This window comes from Spermophilus citellus (genome assembly GCF_964194105.1).
Source record: "Spermophilus citellus genome assembly, chromosome: 4".
Classification (NCBI taxonomy): Eukaryota; Metazoa; Chordata; class Mammalia; order Rodentia; family Sciuridae; genus Spermophilus; species Spermophilus citellus.
Window position 1 is genome coordinate 152,411,563 of NC_138185.1, and position 25,837 is coordinate 152,437,399.

Below are 25,837 nucleotides of genomic sequence, written 5' to 3' on the forward strand. Positions count from 1 at the left end.
ACTTATTGGAATTACAAAAATAAAAATGAAAAATGAAACAAACCTATTTGGAACTTCAATCCCTGCGGATTTCCATACTACTCTTTCCCTTCACTGTCAGGCTTTTTGCAAATATATTTCTTTTCTACTTCTTTCATTTCCTACCTTTAACCCACTGGTATCAGGTTTCTATATCTACTACTCTACTGAAACTGAACCTTTTGAACTTTCAGGGTTGAAACACCTCCAGGTCACCAAATCCAACTACACCTGCTAGTTACTTCCCAATATCCATTCTCCTCTTTTTCCTTTGTAATAAAGCCCTGGACAAGTTTTCCAGCTGAAAAGTTAATTTTTCAGAATCCTTTGCCTCTAGGAGTGCCCTATTATTCAACTGTGACCAATGAAAATGTAGTAGAATTGTAGAATGGAGCTTCTAGAACACTCTGAATTTAAAAAGATGGAACATTCCCAGCTCTTTCCATTTCTCTTTTCTCCTCAAGTAGAGATGTAATGTCTGGAGCATTAGCAGCTATCTTAGGTCAGTAAGTCAGGACTTAACCTTGAGGGTATAAACTGAGTGGAATGGTGTACAAAGATATATAGACCTGAGTTTTGTCCTTAGGGCATCAAAAAATTGCCAAACCAGAATCAGACTGAATTCCTCCAGGCTTCTAACATCTTTTTCATGAGAGAATAAATGCTTAGATGTTTGAGCCACTGTAGCAGGGTCTGTTACTAGTAGCCTAATGAAGTCTGGAATAGATACATAAGTGGTTTCTCATTGTTCATTCTTTCATTTATTATATAAATATTCAAGCACCTACTTTGTGTCAGGCACCATTTTTTTCTTTTTTATTGGTTGTTCAAAACATTACAAAGCTCTTGACATATCATATTTCATACATTAGATTCAAGTGGGTTATTAACTCCCATTTTTACCCCAAATACAGATTGCAGAATCACATCGGTTACACATCCACATTTTTACATAATGCCCTATTAGTAACTGTTGTATTCTGCTACCTCTCCTATGCTCTACTATCCTCCCTCCCCTCCCCTCCCATCTTCTCTCTCTACCCCATCTAAGGCACCATTTTATAGACAGTGGAAAAAAGACAAAATTCACCAAGTTTAAAAAGTGTTTAAACATAGAGAAGTCAGGGTCCACATGGGTATTTTGTAGCATAAAGAAGAAATTGAGGAGGTGTAGTTTTATTTATTTATTTATTTATTTATTTATTTTGTGTGTGTGTGTCTTTTTTTTTTTTTTTTTTGTACTAGGATTGAACCCAGGGGTGCTTTACTGCTGAGATATGTGCCTAGCCCCTTACTTATTTATTTAGTACAAGGGATTGGATCCAGGGCACTTAACCACTGAGTCACATCCCTAGCCCTTTTTATTTTTTTGAGATAGGGACTCTGTTAGTTGCTTATGGCCTTGCTAAGTTGCTGAGAATGGCCTCAAACTTTCCATCCTCCTGATTCAGCCTCCTGAGTCACTGGGATTATAGGCAAGTGCCACCACGCCCAGTGAAGAAGTATACTTTTGAGAAATATTACTTTGATGTTACTCTTTAATCTTCAATAAAATCCTTGGGAAAGAAGGCAGAAAGAAAGGAAAGTCTAAAATAGCCCTGCTACAGTCCATCATTTAGATTTCTGATGGAAGCAGCACCAGGGAAGACAGGCCAGTGGTAAAGGAAAACCCAAAGCAGCGTGCTGTCACTGGAGCCCAGAGAAAAAAATGTTTTATAATAGGAAGGATCGGGGTTGGGGTCCTGGCTCAGTGGTAGAGTGCTTGCCTCACATATATGAGGCACTGGGTTTGATCCTCAGCACTACATTAAAATAAATAAAATAAATAGAATAGGAACGACATGGGCCTAATAAGATTTGGAGTCAGCTAGAGAACTACATTTCTTCATTTTCAAAAACCAAAAAATTAACCAGGAATCTAAAGAAACTTAGGTTTCACAGCTCCTACAAGAATAGGCCTTGAACTTAAATTTGTGTCTGCCATTTTGTATTTGTTTGTTTAAAGAATTCTCCAAATTGTTTAAATTCAAACCCCATGAAATCTAGATGTGCCCCTCTTCATCATCCTTTACCTCTGTCAAATCCCGACTACATAAACGTCATTGACATTCTTCTTTCTTAGCTTCTTATGTCACCTTACTCTCCTCCACTCTTGTCTCTTCTGCCATTCCCTAACTAAAGACACCGGCTAACATTAAACTTCAACCTTGTTCTTGTTACATACACTATGCCTTTGCCAATTTAGTCATATCATCCATATATGCATAACTCCCAAATTTCTATTTCCAGTTCTGATTTCTACCTCCCAAACATGGGCAAAGAATTATTCTCTTTTGAAATAAAAGTTTATTTTTATTTATTTATAAAGCTCAAAAGCAAAACATGAAATGGACAAAAAAGGAAATAAAGAAATACATGCTTGGTTCACTCAGAATTATTTACTTGCATGCGCTTTTGGAAAAGAAATAGAAGACAGCCTATCTTAGTTCTCTACTGTCGATTAACAAATTACCCCAAATTTATTGGTTTAAAACAACATCTATTAGGGGTTGGGGTTGTGGCTCAGTGGTAGAGCGCTCGCTGGGCGCTGGGTTCGATCCTCAGCACCACATAAAAATAAATAAAATATCCAACTACAACTAAATACACACACACACACACACACACACACAAAACCAAAAAACTTACAACATCTATTATGTCTCTGAGACAGCAGTCTGGCTTAGTTGGGTCATCAGCTTCAGGGACTTTCACAGGCTGCAATCAAGTTCTTGACAGGGCTTATAGTCATTTCAGCTCTAAAATGGGGAAGGCTCCACTTCCTAGCTCCCCCATACGGTGTTGGCTGGACTCGGTTCCTTCAAGGTGGTGGTACTGAGGGTCTCCATCGGCTCCTGGCTAGCTCCTCTCGTGCAGTTCCACCCCACACCACAGGTGGCAGAAGCAGCCCTTCCCCGCTTGCGATTTTCAACTCCGCTTCTGTCTCTGTCAGAACCGACCAAGTCAGTATGGCGGGGGGGGGGGGCAATTGCCACAGGAACGGTACAGGCTCGCTTTCCTCAGAGATGCTCCCCACCGTAATTGGTCACTTTAGAGCACAAGATAAGGATGCACGTGCCCACTCGTGATGGTGACTAGAAAGTTCCCAGACCTGGCTCTCGCATGCCTGGCCGGTTTTCCGCCCCCACCGGGCGGGAAAGGTGCGCCCGGCCGCTAAGGCTCGACCCGGAAGCTGCAGCGCGGGCTGCGCTCGCCTCTCCGCGGGGACTGTGGGCTCCGCGCGGAGTCTGTGGGCCAGTCGCGTCCTCTGTCCATCCGAATCCATGGGTCTCCATGGCGACGGCAGGGGTGGGGGGCGGGCAGCCGGAGCAGGGCTGCGGCGCTCCGGGGGCCTCGGCGGCGGCGTCGCGGTGTTCGCCGCTGTAGCCTCAGTGTTCACCCTCACGCTGCCCGCCTCGGTGCCGGGGGGAGACTCGGGTAAAGTACTCTCAGGCCGCCCCTCCCGCCCTCTCCCCTGGTCCCACTGCGGGAAGAGCCGCGGCCACCGCTCCTGGTTCAGTCCCGGGGGCTCGGGCCTCCCATGCACCCGCTGGTTTGCAGCGCGGGGTTCATGCTTCGGAACCAGTTCTTCCATGCCAGTGACTCTGGTTTCGTTAGTTCCTGGGCTTTAGAGAAAGGGCTCCTGTGGGTTTCTCAAGACGGGGTTCACCGACCTTCCCACTTACCCAGGTCGTTTTTTACGACCCTGGCTTTACTCACCATTCCCCTTTAGTCCACTTATGTTACTTAACGAGCCCTCGTGTTTCAGACAAAGGAAATAACAGTAAGGGCGAATAGATTCCCTGAGAGCATTCTAGCGTGCTTAGAGACAAGTTACAAATCCTGGAGACAGTAAGAGGGAAACGTGATTGAGAGTGAGTCTCAGAATAGCTCGTCAGGAGAGTCTTCTGAGGAGGTGATATTGTAGTTGAAATCAGAGTATTGACAAAGAATTGTGCAGAATATTTGGAGAACCCTTTAAAAAAGTGGGATCAGATGTGGCTTTAAGCAGCTTCTAATAAAAGGAAAAGCACGACTCCTGGGCCTTTTCTATCACATTCATTCTTGTTCTGTATTTGAGACTAGAAACAAAGTCTTGGTTTTGTTTCTGTTTTACTACCAAATTAAGTGGATCATCCAAGTAATGCCTTATAACTGGCAGTAATTGACTCAGAACAGTGCTGTAACTTTAGTCAGTAAATCTCTATCCTCAAGAAATGGATGACATATTACCCCAAATTTAGTGGCTAGAAGCAGCAGACGTTTATTATCTCCCGATTGGGGTAGATTCAGAAGATGGGTGCAGTTTAGCCAGGTGCACTATGTAGGACAAGGTTGCAGCCATGGTGTGGTCTGGGGCCACAGTCCACTGGAGGCTCCATTTGAGGAAAATCTGCTAAACTCAACCTAGTTCCAAGCTATTCAGTTCTCTCTATAAAATAGCTGACATGTCAAAAGAAAGAGATAGGGCACCTCTGTCTGACACCTGTCATTTTGTAACCTAATCCTGGAAGTGTTATGCCATTGCCCTGTTTTATTCGAGGGACTCAGTAAATCCAGCCCACATTCAAGGGGGAGAGGATTACACAAGTGGGAATTCCAGGAGTTGGGGATTATTGGGAGCTGTCTTCAAGGCTGTCTACCACATTGAAGTTCCCCAACATTCTGTTTTTCTATTCATTACCTTTCCAATTTCTTTCAGGTCCTATTCAGTAGTTCATTAGTGTACGAGGGAATGGAGGTTTCCAAGATTTATATTAAATAGTGGGAGTAGCTTTGTGGATGTGAGTTTTATATTAAATAGTGGGAGTAGCTTTGTGGATGTGAGTTTTAACATTGGAGTGCACTATTCAAAGATTAGATAGTTTTATTACCTGTTTTTAAAACGGCTACTTATGGTTGTCTGAGCCTTAGTATGGGATAGGATGAATAAGAACATTTAGTGAGCGCTAACTATGCCAGGCACTGTACCAAATGCTTTTTATGGACTGATGTTTTAGCCCTTCCAGGTACTCTGAGGTAGGTACTATTATTACCTTCCTCTTGTAGATGAGAAAACTAAGACTAAGCTATGTCCAAAGTCACAGTAAGTCAGTGCTGTCAGGGAAAGAACCCAAGTAGATGGCCTTTAGAACAGGCACTGGTAACCTATACTCTGTCAAAGAATTTTATGAGATACTTTGTTACATCCACCATCACAGATGTAATAATATTTAAAGTCTGTTTAAAATCTATGGTTGTTTACTCATACCTGTAATCCCAGCTACTCTGGAAGCTGAGGAGGATGATCACAAGTTCAGGGCCATCCTGGCAACTTATTGAGATCCTCTCTCAAAATTTTTAAATCATAAATAAGAGCTGGAGATGTAGCTTAGTGATAGAGTGCTTGCCTACTCTGCACAAGGCTCTAGATTCAATCTTCAGTACTGAAAAAGAAAAAAAAAAAACCTATGGCTGCGATCTTGTTTTTATTAATGAAGTATTTTTCCTCAAAAGAATAAAGGTATATATTCCCCAAACTTTTTTAGGTGTTCTCATTTGCTTAATTTGATACTCAATAGTGGTTGCTTCTAATAGTTTTATGTTTATTTGGGGGAATAAGTAAACTTTTTTTCATCTATATACCAGTATGGAAACTTTGTTTAATCACATCTTTGATCATTTTGTTTGTGTGTTGAGTGTACTGTTCTACTTGAATATTTATGAAATAATTTTCTTATCAATAAACAGAACACATCTCAAACAAAATAATGCATGTATTCTTCTTCCCAATAAGTCTTAAGTTATACTGCATAAACCCATGGCATTGTCTGGCTTTGTTAAATTATAACAGTATAATTAACATTTAAGAAATATGAGGGAAAAAGAAATATGAAGGGAACTGGGTTTTATAAACATTAAGCATCTGTAGACAACTCTGAGCTTGTACCAGTTTGCTTCCTAGATAACAAAACTATGGGTCCCATAGTTGCCTGGAAAACTTGGGTTCCAAAGATGCCTTGAGTAGCAAGTATGACAATGTGGTATGTCTTTTGATCAAGTTTGGTCCCAAAGGGACCCAAGTTTTTGAGTAAGATCAAGAAATCTTCCATCAAACAATGATCATGTAGTTCCAATGTAAGTAGGACTTAACTTTGAAGAAACACCAGCTTAAAGGGTCAAGACAGCTGGGTTCTGTGGCATATCCTCCTGAAGCAGGAGTAGGAGGATCACAAGTTTGAAGGTACCCTTGGCAACTTAGTCCTAATCTAAAAGTCTAAAAAATAAATAAATAAAAGGACTGGGGATGTAGCTCAGTGATAAAATGCCCTGTGGATTGAATCCCGAGTACAAAAAAAATAAATGGAAGAGAATGAATAATGATTGCAAAATTTTGAACTCATACTTTGTCATACAGATATAAGAACAACAAGAAAAAAAAAACTGATCAAAAGAGTTTGGAACAGCAGACGTAAGAGCTAACCTGTTAAGGAGAAAACTATACTTGAGAGTAGTTACAAAAGGAAAAATTATCCTGAATATTTTTAGACCATAAATAATTTATTTAAAAAGAAATATTTGGGATTCAAAAAGTACCTTGATTTCTACTCATGAGTATCTCCAGAGATTTTTTTTAATGTCCTAAAGTAGGGATTAGGTCAGTGGTAAAGCATCCCTGGGATCAACCCCCAGTGCAAAACAAAACAAAACAAAAAAGTCCTCAGGTAATTGACTTTAAGTGGGCAGTAGATGTCTTTGGAACCCTTAAAGGACTTCTATTTTGCAGTCATTTACCCAAGAATGAGGTAGGTGTCTTGAGTAGCAAGTATGACAATGTGGTATGTCTTTTGATCAAGTTTTATGTTCAGGGCTTGAGTTAGATTGTGTGGCCAGAGGAGGAGGAGATGGGGATGTCTTGGCAGGATCATGAAATGGCTAAGATAATGTTTTTAAACTTAGTGGGAGAGAGAAATGAAAATAACTAGCCAGAATATAAGGCAATCTAAAGTGCTAAACAGACTCAAGCAAGCTCTGTAAGGAGAAAGAAGTGATTATTTCTAATGGGGGAGGCTGGAGAGAGTTGTGTAAGGAAAGGTGTCACTGAGGAGGTGGCAATTGAACTAGGCCTTGAAGGATTTAGGAGAGAATGCTGGGGAAATATTCCATGGTGAGAAAATGAGTGCTAAGAGGTGCCAACGAAGACCACTCCAGAGGAACACTGGGTATTCAGATTTCACTGAGATGAGCCTGGATTGATGGATAAGCCTGGCAAAGGGACCTTGCAACCTAGAGTTGAATGTCTTGCTGAGGAATCTGAACTTAATTCAGTAAGTAGAGACTAGTCATTGAGAAATTTTATACTGGAGATATAGTCCAGCTTATTGTCTTAATAAGTATAGTAAGCCATACGAAGCAATTTCAGTATGCAGATAAAGTGGGTTGGTCAAGTCTTGCTGAAGTCCAGGCCAGAGATAGTAAAGTCTAATTGTACCTGGGGCAGTAGAAATTAAAAGCAGAGTATTGGTACCTACTGAAGTACAAAAAACAGACATTAGTACTTTTCCTATCACGTAATACTAATCGCAAATCATCAATATTGACCGATTTCTTACATTAATATATACTACAGTGTATAGAGATGAGTCAGAAATAGTCCTTATGCTCTGGACACTTAAACTAATAACAAATAAGCACTGAATTACTGCATCATAATTCTAGAAATAATGCTAACTATTATAAAGCATATAATAATTTACTGATTGGAAAAAAATGTATTATAGCAGAACCTATCAAAAGAACCTAGGTGGAAATTGTTTTAAAATATCTAAATGTATGCAAATGCCAGTATTAAGGTTATATGGCACATTTTATAAATTATCAGACTTCAGACCTTTGCACATTTGACATAAATTGTATCTTTGTAGACTATTATGCTAAATTCTTGAGAGACGATACAGCACATTATACTAATGCTCTCTAAAAGTATTTGTGTATTTTCAAGTAAATATGACTTTCAAGAGGGAAAATAAACATTTTTTAATGGAAATTCACCTGTATTTCCACTGACCAGTTATTGAAAACTATCAAACATAGTTTGTTCAATAAGACCTAACAGAGAAAATATTCTTTGACTATTTCATGCTGTTAAATCTCTACAGATTTACAGTTTTATCCAGTCAAATTAATGCAAAACCCCAATGCAAGCATTTGGATTTTGAAAACTTTGGAGGAGTGTCATTCTCTAATAGTAATTATTGGTTTTACATTATTTTTTCACAGGGGAACTGATCACAGCCGCACATGAGCTTGGAGTAAGTATTAGTTTTATTGTTTAATCAATGCTCTCATTAACAGTTTTAGGAATTAAGAAAGTTTAATTAAGCATGGAGTAAAGTAGATTAATTTATTTTCAAACCCTAGTTTTTAGTAACTTATAAGTACAGTACGTGACAATTTACTTTAAGTTTTAAATCCAATTAAACTAAATTATAAAGCAAAGCCTTTACTATATATACAGTGGCTGGCTTATTATCACCCCAAATTTTGTATAAGCTGTGGAGAATAAAATAAATCGGGTTAACAGTTTTAATAAGTTTATTATTTAATAAACTTTATTATGGTGCATGATCCCTTTAGGCAAGACCTTACGACTGTCAGCATGGTGGTAATCCCATAGCAGTGTGGTCTTTCAACTTTCTAACCAATACGATATTTCAGAACCTGCTTTTTTTCAAGAGCCTTTTAAGTGACCCTAATGTACTGTGAACTTAGAGAACAAACTGCTTGAGAACTGACAATAAAATATGTCACCCTTTCTCCAGGTGACACACCATGTGAGAGACACTGCCAAATCCACTAGAGAAAATATTTATTTGTATTGGCACAAGAGGATTACAATAGGAAACCACTATTTAAACATTTAGTCATTGGCACTTAATCTTTCTACTTGCCTGAGAAAGGGCTATACTTTTCAATTAAAGTCGGTGTGACTCTTCGTAGATGAAAGTCTTCTAACTGTTGCTATTTTTCCATAGGTTGCCCATCCTCCTGGCTATCCTTTGTTCACACTGGTGGCTAAACTAGCAATTACACTCTTTCCTTTTGGTTCAGTTGCCTACCGAGTCAATCTTCTCTGTGGCTTATTTGGAGCAGTAGCTGCATCATTTCTTTTTTTCACCGTTTTCAGGTAAAGTTGATTAGTTAAAATTAAGTTTTAGTAATTGGAGATGTGGATTTCTTATGGCCAACTACATACATTTAAAAAATCTTTTGTTGCTTGAGTGGTTTCCCTAACTCACGTGACTTCACTTTCTTCATTTACAGTAATTTCATATGCATTTGGCCCCTCACATGATTACATGGCTGGTTCTGCTTCATACAATGGGGTGAAGGTGTCACTGGTTCATTATCACAGTTCTCTGGTTAGGCAGAACTAATGAGGTTTGTCATTTTGTGAAGGTGCAGATAGGCCAGTTTAATTCAACAATATGAAGTTCATCTTTTGATAAATGGTAAATACCATTTAATTACTCACAGCATTGCTGATGGGTAGCTGCCTTTCACACCAGATCTAATCTAGATATATTATATTCTAAATATGAACATGTATGCTTTTTGAAATGAGGTTGTTAACTAAGAAAATTATGTTTGGGATGTGGTTTTAGTTAAGTTCACTTTGTTCCAATATAGCTGCAGGGAAGGTAGGCAAACTAGACCACACTTAGTTACTGATGGAAAGCTTTCTTAGTTTGTAAGCTACTCTTGCTTTAAAAAAGTTGTAATTAGTTTAGGATATTTGTTAACTTATTTGTCTTTGATGTTTCTGTCTTCTTTACTCCTAATTTAGTCTAATCTATGCCCAAGAGGATAATAGCAAAAATATAAATTATACTTCCTAAAATGTGAAAAACCAAATTAAAGCACTTCTTCAAAAACTTTTCTAGTTTTTAAAAATAAAATCAAATCATTTTGTATGTAAACACAGTATAACTTGAGTAGACATAATTTCAAATATAATTTTTGGAGACTAATATTTTATAATATAATGGTCATAACACTGCCCTTTAGCTAAATTCTTTCTAAATTCTTTTTTGGTTATTTATAGAAAGGTAAAAGTTAACAGTTATGACTCTCAATGTTTACTTTTAAATCTATTTGTAGAAAGCTTTCAGATTTAAATATTTTGATTATTGATGATTTATTAAATGCTTATTATTTAATTTGTTTCTATTTAGTGTTACATTTTTTCAGTGATAGCCAAATCTTTAAGTTTGAAATTTTAAAAATAATATCTCTGATTCATTAGTGTTTTGAATACTTTATTTTTCTAAATTACCAGAATAAATTTTATTAGAATTATTTCTTCTGAGTCTTTTGCAATTCAGAATCTGTCAGTATTTCCATAGAAAGAAAAGCTGATCATCTTTTTTTAAAAAATATGTAGGTATAAATTGGGATTCATCTGTTGTATATCAAATGTATGAGTTATTAATTTTCATAAAGATATTTTAAGACAGACATTTAAAGAAAACTAGTTTTTATTTTAAGAGTTCATCTTTGTTTTAGAGGATCTTTTATGTAACATACATCTATTTAAATGTTATACAGCTATATAAATGCTCTTAGGCAAGTAAAGTGATTTATCTCCAAAAATTTTCTGTTTGTCAACATATTGTTTATGGCATTCCACATGAGAATACTATAAAAATCATACATAAAAACCTTTGCAAATACTGCATAGCTTTGGACTATAATTTTCCTTTGAGTTGTCCACATTTAAAAATGGCTTTTATTAATGCTTATGCTTCATTATATGACTTTTAGATAAGCACACTAGCCTGTGACCCTTTTCTTTTAATATGCAGCATTAATGATAAATTTTTATACTTGCTAATGTGTGTTTGAAATCACAACTTTAATATTACTAAACCAGGCATTTGAGTGGTTTTAGTAAGGTAGTACTTTGGAAAAGTTACTATCTTTCCGAAAAGGGATCTAACAATATTATCTCTCACATACATTTTAATATGAAAATACTTCATTATTTTGAATACAAATAACTGACAAGGTACATGTCCTTTGGGAACAACCTAGTTCAAGTGGCAAATCTGTTTTGTCAAACAATAGACACCCTTCAGAAAGGAGAAGCCATCTCTATGGTAATAGGACTAACAGTAGCCTATTGATTGAGTGGAAGAAGACATTATACAATGTCAGCTGGCTTGTTACAATTTCATTTGTTGTATGACCTGAACTTAACCTCTAAAACCTTTCTTCTGTGAATATAAACCCAACAGCAGGACACAGTTTTTGTACAGCCATTACAGTGATGGCTTTTTTCCAGTCCTAGCATACAGTAAATATATTCCTTTACAGGTTGACTCCTTTATCAGAATTTGTTTAGGAGACATTTCACTACTTTATTCATTTACAGACTAAATCATCATTCCATTTTGTTGTTGAATATTGAAGGGTTTTGATCCAGGAAACAGTTTTATTCTTTCTTCCCCCTCCCATCACTTAAGAGAACATTACTGTACATGTGGGATTAGTGCTGACTGGTGTGCAGTAAATTAATTCTTTTAACAGGTTTAGGTTTTTTTCAGGTAATTGTTCACATAGCATTCACTATATTTAGCTCTTGGGGTGGACACAAAGACCTTCTGTACCTTTTAAACAAAGATTGTATTTCAAAAGCAAATTTCTGTTTAAATGTGTTGATGTAAAAGGCTCCCTTTTTTTCAGTAAACATGACTTAGTTTGAAAGAACAATTTATTCGTTGTTTCCCATTACTATGTAATTTTTGCTTTTCTTGCATCTTTCTCTTGCTTTTAAAAGCCGTAAGATGTCATTAACACTGCATTTTTTGTCAATCTTTCCTAATGGTTGGCAAGAACTCATTTATACTTGCTTTGCTCTAGTGTAGAAAGTGTATGAGTAAAACAGCACACTGAAAGCTGTATGTGTCACTGTCATTTATTGAATTAAAAATAGTAAGATTGTGGCAGTTTCTGATTTATGTATTGTCCCTTTCAGGGGCATTTTAAGGCATGCATTATGTTAGGAGTTTAATCTAATACATTTCATTTGTATGAAATAATTCTTATTTAATTTGTGTACATATCTATGTTTTTAAGGTTATGTAATAAAGTTAGTGACTTAAGGAACTGAGATTTTCCCTTTTAAGACCTTTGAAGTAAACGACTTTTAAGTTTGATTATCTGATGTTTAAAGTGTCTTATTTTCTATTTGCAATTCCCAAACCCTATTAACATAAAATAAGAAGTTATAGGTAATATAAATCACAAATATGAACATCATTTAACTTAATACTTGAATTTCAAAGTTATTTTCTAGCAAACATCAAATTAGGTCCAATACAGTAAAATAAGGAGGAGTACTAAAATTACTCTCATCAAACATCTACATGCTTACATTTAATATGTGCTGATCATTAAAATAGAAGAAAGTGCATTGATAGCATTGTATACAAATGCTTTATTGCAGGGAAGATTTAACTTGCTCATGGTTTCAAATGAAAACATACCTTACATCATTTATTTTGTTAGTTACAGGACAGGGAATATATTCCCAACAGCCTTGAGAGTCAGCATTTCTTTTTCAAACTATTAATGACCAATGGGAACTATAGAAAAATCCATCCATCAGTGTTTCTTGAACACTCATGTGAATTGAAAGTAAAACTCTTTTAGTTTTTATAATTAAAATTCAATACTTATTTTAAACAAAGTAAAACAAAAAGTTACTAACCATTAAATAGGCAGTTTTCTAGAAGGCAGTGTCTTAGAAAACTTGCGTAAAACCCTAATATCGTTAACATAGTGTATTTAGAAATCAGATTTCTTAATGTCAACCAGGCTTCTTAGAATATATGAATATTAACAATAATTAAAGGTATATTGAAACTATTTCTATTTAATACAAAGAACTTGCGATCAATTTCAGTAGTACTTAAATATGTTCTGGCAGATTATTTAGTGCCCATATTTTATGCACGGGATTTTGTCATTTTTATAAATTATGTATTCCTAAACATTGTGTTGCTAAAAATTAATTTGATTATAATTTTGGAAAGCGAGTACTTGATTCTGAGCACCATCTGCTATTCTTATAGCTTCCGTTAAGATTCCATTCAATAAAGAATAGAAAATTAAAATGCCATACCTTAGAGAATCTCCTGCTTAAGGGACATTTGGATTTTCCAGCTCAAAGAGTACTTTAGATTATTGCCATAGAGAATAATGTGAAGCTCTTTCTAATTTCTGAAGTAACTACGCATAAGTAACAAATAGTCACCAAATTTTTATAGTTGAAGAAGAATGGAAAGTACTGGAGCATTAATTTCCATTCAGGAGAATATCTGTCTTGATCCCTGGTTAATTGATCATATATTTCTCTCGTATTAAAATTGCATTGACTCAGACTAGTTAAGCATATTAAGAGCTTGATTCATTTGCATTTTTTTATAAGTAGAGGGACATATTAGACTCAAATAGCAGCGCTTCATTTTGAAGGGAAAAAAGCAGGGCAAAAACTCTTTTAAGACTGTAGAGTCTTTTCTGACAGCTAGTCAGAGTTAGAATTAGTTCAAGGAAATGTTAATAATGCACTGCCTGGCCTAATCCCTTTGATATCACCAGGTAGCCTCCTGTTCATGGGTTAATTGCTTTAAAAGCGAAGGCAATATTCTGAGCGGTGGGCCGCTTCACCTTTTCACAGCTGTTACCATTGAGTGACAACTAAATCCCATGTGTAAGATGAGGAAGAGCTCAATCTCCAATTGGGAGAAAATTTATGTAAACCGCAATCCCTTCAGAATGTGCGGAAGTCATAGACTTTCTTGATTTACTCTGCTTTTCCCAGAAAGCTCTATTGTTCACTTTCCTAAGTCCCATCAACCCTTTGTAGCAGAATATCACAGCGGCAGCAGATAGCTTGAAATATATAAATGCTATCATAGCTCTGATTAATAGCAGTGCTTATGAGTCAAGTCTGATAACAGTGCAGCTCTCCACTCAATTTCAGATACTGCTAATGGAATCTGTCTTCTCCAATTGTAATATGAGAAGGCCTAATTTGCCATGGAGCTTGGAGCTGTCACCAGTAGGGGATTGTGGGGTCAGATGGGAGCTGCCAGGTTTTTGCCCTGCAGCTTGTATCTCTCACTTTGAATAGAGCAGCCCCCTGCCTGCCAGTTAGCTGATAGGCCGCCGTGGGGTTTATGCCACTATGTACAATAGGAGAGGGCTACATAGGCTGACTTTATAATTGTGAAGCTAGCTCATATTTCCACAGCTACTGTGCTGCATAATTTCTAATAAGTGGTTTTAACAAATGTCAGATTATGAAAAGTTTCCTCAATTACAAAAACTTATAAAACATTTAAATTGCTAAATCTGTTTCCTGCCGAGATTTTGCCACTGGAACTAGTCATCAGTTATTATGACTGCCCTAATAAATGCATATATTTCTTAAAATTACAAATAAAATATAGGTCATAGCTCATATAGACTTGCCACTTTTCAAAGCCATAAAAATAGAAAACAATCTTAACAAATTGAAATATTAAGATATACTTCCCAACTTTGCATATTCAAACTCCTTAATATTAATTCTCTATTAAGTTGGTTGGTGTTGCTGATGTAGTTTAATACTTTCATTCTGTGGGTTTAGTTATTTGGATGTTTTAAACTTGCTTTTAAGATACTTTTAAGTTTTAAGATACTTTTAGTATCTTAACATTGTGAAAATTATGCAACATCTTCTAAGTTTTCAGTTAAAAAGGATTGGGTATGAAAGATGTTGGCCAGTGCCTTTGAGAATAATATGCTGAAATATACTTTTACCAGTTTCAGTTTTACTACTGAATGCAAAGTATACTATCAACATTGTCAAGCTAATCTTGAGGTCTTGTGTGTTTTTACAGATTTCAAATAAAATGTTCTAGAATATGTAATTTGAGGGTTATTTTAAACTGTGATGTACCTCAAGAAGGTATTGCCTTGCATTTTGAAGTTATTTGGCATACCATGAAAACTTAGTAAAATGTAAATAATGGTGATTCCTATAAAGACTAGTTCATTTTTTTCTTTTAGGGGTATAAGTTGATGGGGTATAATAAAATGAATTATTTGAAACCTTTGTCATTTATTAATTAATGTATGAATCTTAATTCTAATATAAATGGTCTGATTATATCTTATTTATGGAAGCTCTTCATAATCTTATTTTTCCCATTTCAGTTGCATTTTTTGAAGGCTTTTTCATTTTTTCCCCCAATTTTATATAGTGGTTTAAAATCAGGAGTAATACTTGGTACTTTTATATGGTACTGCTGGTTAATATTTACATAGCTGAAAATATAGGTGAAACAGTTTACCTTTTGATTGATTCTCATCAAAGAGAATTAACCTTGGTAGGATTTTTTTTTTCTGGAGTTACAGTAAATTTATCTGCAATTTTTTTTTAAACTATGGAAATGTTTTAAAACATTTTAGACCCAGTGGGTGGTAGCTTCAGAGATACACCTTTAACATATCACATTTTCAATGACTGATTATGTTCATTAGGTCTAAACTTGAAAATGTTTACATTCTAATGCTTTCTAACCGACCATGAATATAATATTCCCACAGAGCACTTGACATATATTACATACCCAGTGCTGAAAGAACGTAACCTTAGCAGTACTTATATTTTCATAGCTTAGCTTCCCAGTATCACCATTCCCAAGGTAGACTGGAAAGATAAATATATGGCATTGATTATGTAAATGAACCAGAAGGGAACATTGTATCATTTTCACGAGCAAAACTCAACTCAGAAAGATAAAAACATGGAAGAGTAAGGATAATAGATTTGCTGTTGATTGTATACTGCTTTATTGTACTTCTTTCCTGTAATCCTTTGCACCATTTTGGTTGTCAGTATGAATTGACACTAGCAGTAATTTCTTAAACATTATTGTTCATATGCTGCATTGTGGTCTGCCTACTCCTATTCCACTTACTTCAAGGAGTTCTCACTATAGAGGAAGGGTGCTGTAGCCTCCATGTTGGGTTCTTTTCATACAAGTAACACTGAAGGCCAATGCGTTCATTAAATTTATGAGGTACATCATGTGTGTATTTGGAATGAATTTCAGGTTTCTGTTATTTGCCTTTTGATTTAGGGTTAGACAAACATGTTACTACACATGAAAATCAAATACAGTGTAGTAGAAAGAAAAATATACCTTATCATCAATAGCAAAACAGTGTCAATGGTGTAAATTGTAACCTGATTTATCCATTATGTCAACAGATGGATACTAGCCCATCCGTGAGGAAACTACTACACAATCAGTACTTTTCTTAGGAAGTTTCTTGGGTCTCATGGATTTTGTGGACCAAAAAGAAGGCAGTTATGTTTTAATCAAAGAATTCTGATACTTTAGGCTGCTTTTAATAGCATCACATCTTTACACTTCAGTGGGGAACCTCTGTCATTTGCATTATCTGGACGAAGTTTAAAGTACTTGACACCTTTCCCATACTATCTGTCATATTCTTGATATGTCTTTCTTCATTGTGCATAAACACTGTTCACTACTAGAATGTAAACTACATGATTTCAGTGTTAACCAAATAAAAAGCAATTCGGAAGATTTATTTATTGCAAATGTACTTCATAATATTTTATATGTGAAGTATTAAATATGTTTATATAAAATAAATCATACTTCAATTACTTGGATTTGCTATTCTGAATCACCTTTTCTCTATTAGTGTGAAACCATAGAATTAAGTATATATTTATTAGCATAAAAACGTGATTGTGATTATTCATATTGATAGATGACTGTCCTTTAGTTATGGCCTTATAAGATTTTATTTTAGGGGCTAAGTGTAGTGGTGCTAGCCTATAATCCCAACTACCTAAGAGGTTGAGGAAGGAAGATCATAAGTTCAAGGGCAGCCTTGGAAACTTAGTGAGATTCTGTCTTAAAATAAAAAATAAAAAGTGCTGGAGATGTAGCTTAGTGGTAGCACACTTGCCTAGCATGTGCAAATCCTTGAGTTCAATCTCCCAGTATTGCAAAAAATAAAATAAAAAATAAAAAAGATTTTATTTTTCTACAAGTCAGCTTAGATTCTACAACTATGTACTTTATTTGAAACAATATCTCCCTGATTTTGCTCTATGAGAATTGGATTGAGAACGGAAAATGTTTTTTCTCATAGTGTGGCTAACTCATCCTAAAACGTTCTTAAGTTACAATGGAAAATACACTATTTGGTGAGTTCTGGTGAAAAGAGACTTACTTTATTCACAACTTCATTTGAATTTCTCTTCTTTTTCTCTAGTTTACTATTGGTTTGTTTAAAATAATTATCAATTTCAGTAAAAAAACTTAATTTTAATGAGCTAATTTTAAGATTCTACATTAGCACATTAATTGCTTTTTTAAAAAAATAATTTGGTATATTTGTTCAAGAGAATAAAATGAAAATCGAAATAGGATTTCATAATTGCCAAGTGAAAACCAATAGTGTTTTTGATTATGTCATTATTTTTTGAAAAATTCATCAGACTTAGTCTTTACATAGGTGAAAGTTTTGTCATATTTTGTAGGGAATTCATGTTTATAGTTCATCTGCATATGAAACTTTATGGATAATACAAGATATCTTGTTTTGTGGGCTCAAATCAATAATTTCATTTAAAACTCATATTTAAATAAAAATGTCAGATTTGACATCCCTTCTAATTATTTTTACTTATTCTTTTTTGGTTTTGTTTATTTTGGTACTGGGGATTAAACCTAGGAGTGCTTTACTACTGAGCTATATCTCCAGACCTTTTTTAGTTTTTATTAGAGACAGGGTCTCACTAAGTTTCTGACACTAGCTTTGAACTTGCAATTTTCCTGCCTCTGCCTTCTGAGTTGCTGGGATTACAGGTGTGCACTACTGCACTCTGCTATCTATCAGTGTGTGAAAGACAACATGAGAAATTGTGAACCTTCTGTATTCTATTATTCCCTTTGAAATATGCATTTTTGTAAACAAGGTATAAATCATATAAATATGAAGATGAAAGTGCTTTTTAAAGTAAATTATCCTTTCAGTACTCTTGCCAAAAGATTAAGACTTGACTTGAAATACAGAATGATGAAATGAGTATGCCTTAGTTTCTAGAAGATGTATCCATATCAGTCTGTGTTTTTTAAAAAAAATCAATGTAACAAATCCAAAATAAATCCTTGAATTTTTCCCTTAATTTCATTTGTTGCCAAGACACTATTTTTATAATTATAAAGCCCAACAACAATAAAGGACATGGACCTTGAAAGATGCAAAATGTATCCAAATATCAAAACATCTTTTGTCTTAACTTTTTACACTTATAAAAAAGAGAATTCTTTCTAAATAATGGCATACATATGATTTTATAAGCATTATTTGAAAATGGTTGGACTAAGGTGAGGTAATTAGAAACTGTTGCTACTTGAAGCCCATTAAAAGCTTAAAATAAAATGTGTCTAAAATTTTAAAAGGTATATAAATGGGAAAACCTTTAATTTTCAAAATGTTAAATAGCTTTTATAGAATGCGGGCACACATACATGTACACATACACGTGAATGATGCACTATTATGTTGACATGATTATCCAGGGGTCTTAATAGTCCAAAAATAATTCCTTTGACTTTGAAACACATTGTATAGGGGGTTGCATGTTTTTCAAATCTGATTTCCTATTGTGTCTTGATTTGATTACAGTTAAAAGTTTAGATGCCTGGCCTGGGAATATGGCTTAGTAGGAGAGTGCTTGTCTGGGGTATGGAAGGCCCCGGGACTGATTCCCCAGAAACACCACCAATAAAATAAACTCTCTCTATTCAATACACACTTAATAGTTAAAATATATATCTATTTTTTCAATTTAGTGAAAACCTGGAGAAGGAGCAACTACCCTAGTCTCTAGTCTTAAGTTACCCTAGTCTTAGTGAAAGTCCTTTCGGGAAAACTTAGAAAAGGTGATGCTTACACTGAGTTGTAAATAATAACTGTAAGTTAGCCATGTGAAGACAAAACAGTGCTCTGGATATACAGAATCTTATTCACAAAGAAACCCTGAGGTGGAGAACCAGCTTATAAGTGATTTACATGTCATATAGTGTTGTTGAAACATAGAGTTTGAGAGGGGTTATGTTAAATGAAGCTATGTTTGGGCCGAGATTAGAACATGAAAGGTCTTGACTATGGTAATGTGTTTCTATTATAATTCAAGGGGAGTCATTAAAGGTTTAGATGCAGGAGTGTGCTAATATCAGGAATGTTTGTGAAGGCAGAAGACTTACCACACTATTGGGTTGGTTTGAGTTCCAGGGGATGATAATAACTGAAAGAGGGCAGTGGCCATGTGAGTGAAGAAAAGTTGATTAGTTTCAAAATAATTATGATATAAAGTTGATAGCATTATGAAGTATGTTTAACAGAGAGTGGAAGCCTTGATGGTGACTCCAGGTCTCTTAACTTGAATAACTAAGGTAGACAATGAAAATCATGAATATAGAATGTACAGGAGTAGGATCCTTGTGAGCAAAGAGGGAGAAGGTTAATTTGGTGCCCATTAACTTCGATGTTCTATGGGACATCCAGAATTGGGGAGAGTGCTACTGGAATGGGTATATAGCAATTGGTTGGAGTTACATAAATCTGAAACTAAGAGAGCAAGTAGTGCTAGGGACAGATTTGGTGTTTTCAGTTTGTAGTTGTCAGTTGAATTCAAGATAATAAATAAAGCTGACCAGAGTATGTAAAGTTAAGAAAAGCAAATTGCCTGAGAAAGAAATCTTGGAAGAGCCCAGCTTTCAAGGAATTATTGGGAAAAGAGACATTCAGCGAAGACACAGAAGGAAAATCCAGAGCTATATAAGGAAAACTGGGGGTGTCGTGGTGTCCCAAACATAAACCTAGTAGAGTGAATCTGGGAGAGTGATCATCAACAGTGTGCAACATGACAGAAAGGCCCAGAAAGCCTATGAGTGTTGGGGTCCCCAGACAGGAGTTACAGTAGTGTGCTAGGGTGAGGAAGGGGACAGAGGCTGCAGAGATGAGGCTGATACTGAGCCTAGCCAGACCTGAAACTGTATGAAATCATCCCTGATGTCAGCTTGCTTTTTAGTCATTTATCTCTATCTCAGTAAGGTGAACAGTGTGCTCAAAAAATGCTCAGGAAATTGGATGAGCAACATGATGAGACTGCCTACCTACAGAATCAGTGAAGGAATTGAAGGGCTCCAGGCTTCAGAAAACCATTATTAGCCTTACTGACTTGTCAGCACAAATCAAAGACTCAGCTTGCTGGGTGCTGGTGTGGGGGATCCCATCTCCTTGTCAGCATGCATGTGAAGTCAGAGCACTAGGCTGCACACTTGTTCTTCATTGCACTCCACCTGCAGACTTCTTATTGCATTATGTACCGACCACCGCTTGGCTCTCAGGACAAATTACTTAATTTTACTGAAAAATCTTACAATTTTGAGAAGAGCTTTGTTAGACTTTTTTTTTTTTTTTTTTTTTTAAATCATGGGCTGTTTTCAACAATGGAGTTCAGTTTTGGTAATTAACTATTATGTTCCATCCTTGAACAATTTGATATCCTTTTCCCCAAGCTACTTTTCACTCCCTGGCATAACTTTAGCTTTCTGTTTACTCATTTCCTTGATGCCCCACTGTCCAGTTTAATTGAGACCTACAACCCCTTGCTCATCCTTATCTCCTTCCTCAACTCCCTACTGGCTTTACTTCCTTCTTTAATCCAATCTGGGGCTCACGGTTCATTACTTGAGCTCTCTTTCCTTATTCTTCTGTCCTTCTTCCTTAAGGTTGGCTCTATCCAGACTTCCCAGGCCTGGTTCTGTGCAGTCATGTGGACTGATGCTGCTCCTCTGAACCCAGTCTCTGTAGTCTCCAACCTCAGCTGAACATTTATTGCTAACTACTAGGCCTTGTGTGTATCTCTCCTGGGCTTGTAGAGTTTTTCCACAATAAATGTTTCTAATTACCAATACTTTTCTTAATCCACTAATTTATATTACAAATTTATAAGTTTACAGTCAGTGGATTCTAAATCTTAATGTAAAGTCAAAGTTTAAAGGCATCGTGTTCAATGTATATGCATTTAAGGAAGGACAGAATGGCCTAAAAGATTGCTGAGAGAGCAGGAGAGCCTCAACAGGGTGTGGGTTGATCCAGAATCCTCAAACACACCCATGTGCAAAGGCCTCTGTGGTTGCTCCAGACCCTCGGGTTGCTCCAGCCTTCAGGAGGAAACAGGTGGTTTGGTGAGTCACCCCACTTGATTCTTTCAGTATAATAGGCTCAAATAACTGCTAATGGAAGCTAGTCAGGCCATCCCAACTAGAAGACAATTCAGAGACAGGCAAATGAGACTGTAAACTGCATTAGGTTGAGTATCGTGTTTGTTTTTAGCCACTGTATTCCCAGCACATTAAACAGTAAAATTTAGTAAATATTTGATAAGTGAATAAATATAATAACTCTGGGGGGAAAAGTACATGCATTTAAAAAGAGACTCAGAGTTTGGCCTATAAAATGATATTGAAATAAAAGAAGTTTATAAGGCTTAGGCTATATAGATTATTTGTGAAAAGTATTGTTTATGATTTAATGTATTTTTTGGGATGACAGAGCATCCAAAATATTTCATATTCTACCTTTCTGTTCTTGGAGGCACACTCTCTCTCTTCTGTTTTCCACAAGGCTATGAGAACTTCAGCCTTTATTTTCATAATTTAGTCACACAGTTTCTCTTGAAAAGAATAATATAAATTATATTAAAGAGGGAAAGCAGTGTATTTCAGTTAAAATTTTTGGTTGAAAGCAATTGGATGACTATGATTAGCAGAAAAGAAATGTATTAAAAGGAGGTTGGGAAGAACTTTACAGTTCAGTTTTAAAAAGACAAATAATTTAAGAATTGGGCAAAGTATCTGAATTGACATTTCTCCTAGGATGTGTACTGTCCAGTAATGACCAGTAAACACAGGAAAACATGCTCAGCATCCTTAGCCACTAAGAAAATGCAAATCACACACTCAGTGAGATACCACTTCACACTCACTAGGATAGCTAGAATTAAAAAGCCTGGGTAACAGGTGCCCATTAAATGTAGAGAAATCAGCCCCCAGTGCACTGCTATTGAGAGGCAAAAGATTCACTACTTGTTTTTCTTCAACTTATATTGAACTACAACCCAAATTCCTATAGACTTACCTTAAATTCCAGGCAAATTCATTTGATAATAAAAAGATTGAGATTATAGGTTTGATTTCCATTCCTTTTTTTATAATCAGTTACTTTCTCTTCTCAGCAGCTTCAGTTTTTTTCTCTGATATGGAAGAAAATCAGGTGTAAGAAACTACTGATTATTTATTATAAAATTATCCTAATCTTGGGAGAGGAGAAGGGAAAATTCAGATTATACACTTTGCTATTGTGGGATTACTCTTCAATAAAATGCTAATGTATTTATGTGTAAGTCTTAAGGTGACTGGGTAAGTTTTATCACTGAAATTGATAATTTTAGGTTCAATTTGTAAAACCTTTTGAAATATTAAAAGGCAGTTAACTAATAATAATTAATATCAACAGTTCAAATGCTTTGGGATGAATTTCTGAGTATAATAACATGTTTAAAATTATGGATTGTGAGTTTGAGTTTCCTGAGAATTCAGTTATACTTTCTTCTCAGTTCTCTTTAATTGACCATTTGATGGTTTTAAACTTTGACAAATTGTCCTTTCAAAAAAGTAATTTTAAAACCTGACTCCATCCAGGTGTGGTAGCATACGCCTGTAATCCCAGCAGCTCAGGAGGATTGGGAGTTCAAAGTCAGCCTCAGCAATTTAGTGAGACCCTAAACATAAAAAAGGCTGGTGATGTGGCTCAGTGGTTAAGTGCCCCTGGGTTCAATCCCCAGTACCCAAACAAAAACCTGACTCCAGAGGGTTTTGAATGCAATTCAAGATTATAGTGTGTTGTTTTGATAAAACATGGAAATAAACACAACTCTAATAATTAACAAAACTTCATTCTAGTCTATTCTAGACTCCAGGAGGTTCATATTTAATCAGTTAAAAGTGTAATTTATTATTAAGATAAATTATTTGACATTAAAACTAAACACCCATCTTTTAACCCACAATATAGTGGCACCAGATGGCTATATTAACAGTTAGAATCTCTAGTTCTCCACTTACTTGCCATAGTACTTTGGAAAAGTTACCTGGCTCTTCAGCTAGTTCATTTGAAAAACAGGAATTTGTTGATTTTTTTTTTAAATTTTATTTTGACAGGATGTTTCAGACTAATTTGTATTTAAATCACCTATACTCTGGAATCAATCATTTCTCCAAGGATGCTAATTTATATTTTAAGTAGAGAAAGGACTTTCCAAAATAAAATTGACAGATGGAACTGAGGTGTTCCTTTAAAAATGTTAGAAATGCTTTAAGGTTAATTCATTTTCTTCCTTTGTGTGCATGAGTGTGGGTACTTCCAATATAAATAAAGTTCAAATTCAGTTCACATTTCAAAAACAAGGTCAAAATAAGCAATACAGACAATCAAATGTTATTGATGTTCAGAGATGGGATAGAAACCTGGAAATTGAAGAGAAATTTGAGAAAAGTGTAAGCTTTGAATAAATAGGAACAGGGAAGACATCCATCTGGGGTTCAACGTGAACAAATGTGTGGTGCTAGGAATAAGCATGTCATATTAAGGAATTTTGAGGCACTTGACTAGTTAGCAGAAATAATAATGTTGGTAATTAGCAGATGGATGGGGTTTATTTTATTAGAAGCCTGGATTTTAGGCTGACTCATTTAGAATTTATCCTACAGACAATGAAGTGTACTTAAGTTTTGAAGCTAGGTAATCAGAATATGTTTTGGGAAATTTAGTATAATGTCATATTGCAGAATAGGTTGTAATACAGAGGACAAGTTAGGAAACTATTAAATTAGTTAGGTCTAAGGCATTGTGAATATAAACAAAGGAAATTAGGAAACTAATTTAGAATGAAAAAGTGACTTTAGTGTGTTTAATCAGGATCACTGGGAGAGTAAAGAACTGAAAGAAATAGGAAACTGATGATTTCTTCATAATAGAAATTCAAAGGAAAAACAAGCTTGATGATAATGATTTGTGTGTGTGTGTGTGTGTGTGTGTATGTGTGTATGTATGTATGTGTATGTGCATGCACATGCACGCTGGGTATTATTGAACCCAGTGCCTCTCACACAGTATGTATGAGCTCTATTCCCATCTTCTGTCGATATTGGAAATTTTACTTCTTTTTCTGTAATAAGTTAAAACATAGTTGAAAATTAGTGACTTGAGACAGAAAATATCAAAATTATTAGGCTTAATAATGCTTTCTGAATTTCTTAACACTGTTAAGAAGTAGTTATTTAGGGCCTTGCTTATTGGCACCTTCTGTAACCCAGCAGCTTGGGAGGCTGAGGCAGAAGGATCACAAGCTTGAGGTTAGCCTCAGCAACTTTTCAAGACCCTGACGGAAAATAGGAATTAGAAAGGACTGGGGATGTAGCTCAGTAACAGACAGACCCTGGGTTCAATCCCTAGAACCGCATAGAAGAAAACACAAAGAGGGGCAAGAGAAGGAAGGAAGAAAGGAAGGAAAGAAGGGAGGAAGGGTTTTTATAGTTTAAGATTTGTAGCAAGGTAAGGAGTTGTTTCTTTAGGATGTTTAACACATTACCAGTCTTATCAGATCTCTGGATCAGGATCCAGATTTCTGATGGATTTGAAATGCATGACTCCTCTGGCATTTGAGGATGTGACATTTGTTTTCAAGTGTTGCATTAGATTCTTTTGCCATTATTGAAATTCTCATTTCTATTCCGCTCTTAATGTGCATATATATAATTATATAGTTGAAATTATATATACATAATTTCAAACTTCTCAACTTTGTCTAAAAAATAATAAAAACATTAAAAACTAAGAACTTAGCTGTGCACAATTTAACATGATCAAATACCATGACTAATGCTAAGATAAAGATAGAAGGTACCTAAATTCAAACATCCCACAAAAAATGAGTGAAAATGAGTATTCCTGTATATGGTTTTTGCCATTTCATTAACTTACACTTAAACATGTCTCAATCTTAATCATGCTATCCTTCTTTGTGGATAAAGCAAGAAAATGACACAGGTTCAGCCCTAGTTGCTATTTCTTTAGGTTTTCTGAACTGTCTTTGAGTCCTAGAGAATGTGTCTTAGAAGAAATCTCATTCTATCCATAAGTTTGTTCATTTGTTTGTTAGTAGGTGAATGTTCAGGCTTCCTAATTAAAATCTGTTGAAAGAAATTATTACATGAAGTAATGTATTAACCATATAATGTGTGGGGAGAGTGCTGGATGACTGTCATAATTTCTGCTGGGACAGTTTATAAAAAGGAAAAGAAAGTCAGTCCTTTTTGTTGGGAAAGAAGATTTCATGTTATCTGTATTTGCAGGCTTTCTGGCTCATATGCTGGAGGAATCCTTGCTGCGGGGGTGTTTTCATTTTCTCGTCTAACATGGCAGTGGTCCATCACAGCAGAGGTTTTTAGCTTAAACAATCTGTTTGTGGGGCTGCTTATGGCTCTTACTGTACATTTTGAGGAGGCAGCAACTGCAAAGGAGAGATCAAAGGTAACCTATTTGGATCAAAGTGAAATCATTTTTTTTTGTT

The 25,837-nt window shown here is 35.6% G+C and overlaps 1 protein-coding gene across 6 annotated transcripts in view; it reads left to right on the forward strand.

Annotated features, from left to right (window-relative positions):
• The first annotated feature begins 3,241 nt into the window (after positions 1 to 3,241).
• Positions 3,242 to 25,837, forward strand: part of TMEM260 (transmembrane protein 260) — a 68,972-nt gene continuing 46,376 nt past the window's right edge. For 4 of the 6 annotated variants that reach the window (XR_014021320.1, XM_081288704.1, XM_081288703.1 and 1 more), the window contains exons 1-4: positions 3,242 to 3,495; positions 8,317 to 8,348; positions 9,072 to 9,223; positions 25,620 to 25,797. Coding sequence is in view for 5 of the 6 variants with exons in the window: in XM_081288704.1 (XP_081144830.1) it covers positions 3,342 to 3,495; positions 8,317 to 8,348; positions 9,072 to 9,223; positions 25,620 to 25,797 (516 nt within the window). In the remaining variant the exon portion in view is untranslated. Of the gene's footprint in view, positions 3,496 to 4,759; positions 7,365 to 8,316; positions 8,349 to 9,071; positions 9,224 to 21,271; positions 21,393 to 25,619; positions 25,798 to 25,837 lie in introns of those variants that run through there. The other 2 variants (XM_081288706.1, XM_081288707.1) reach the window with 2 other exon arrangements.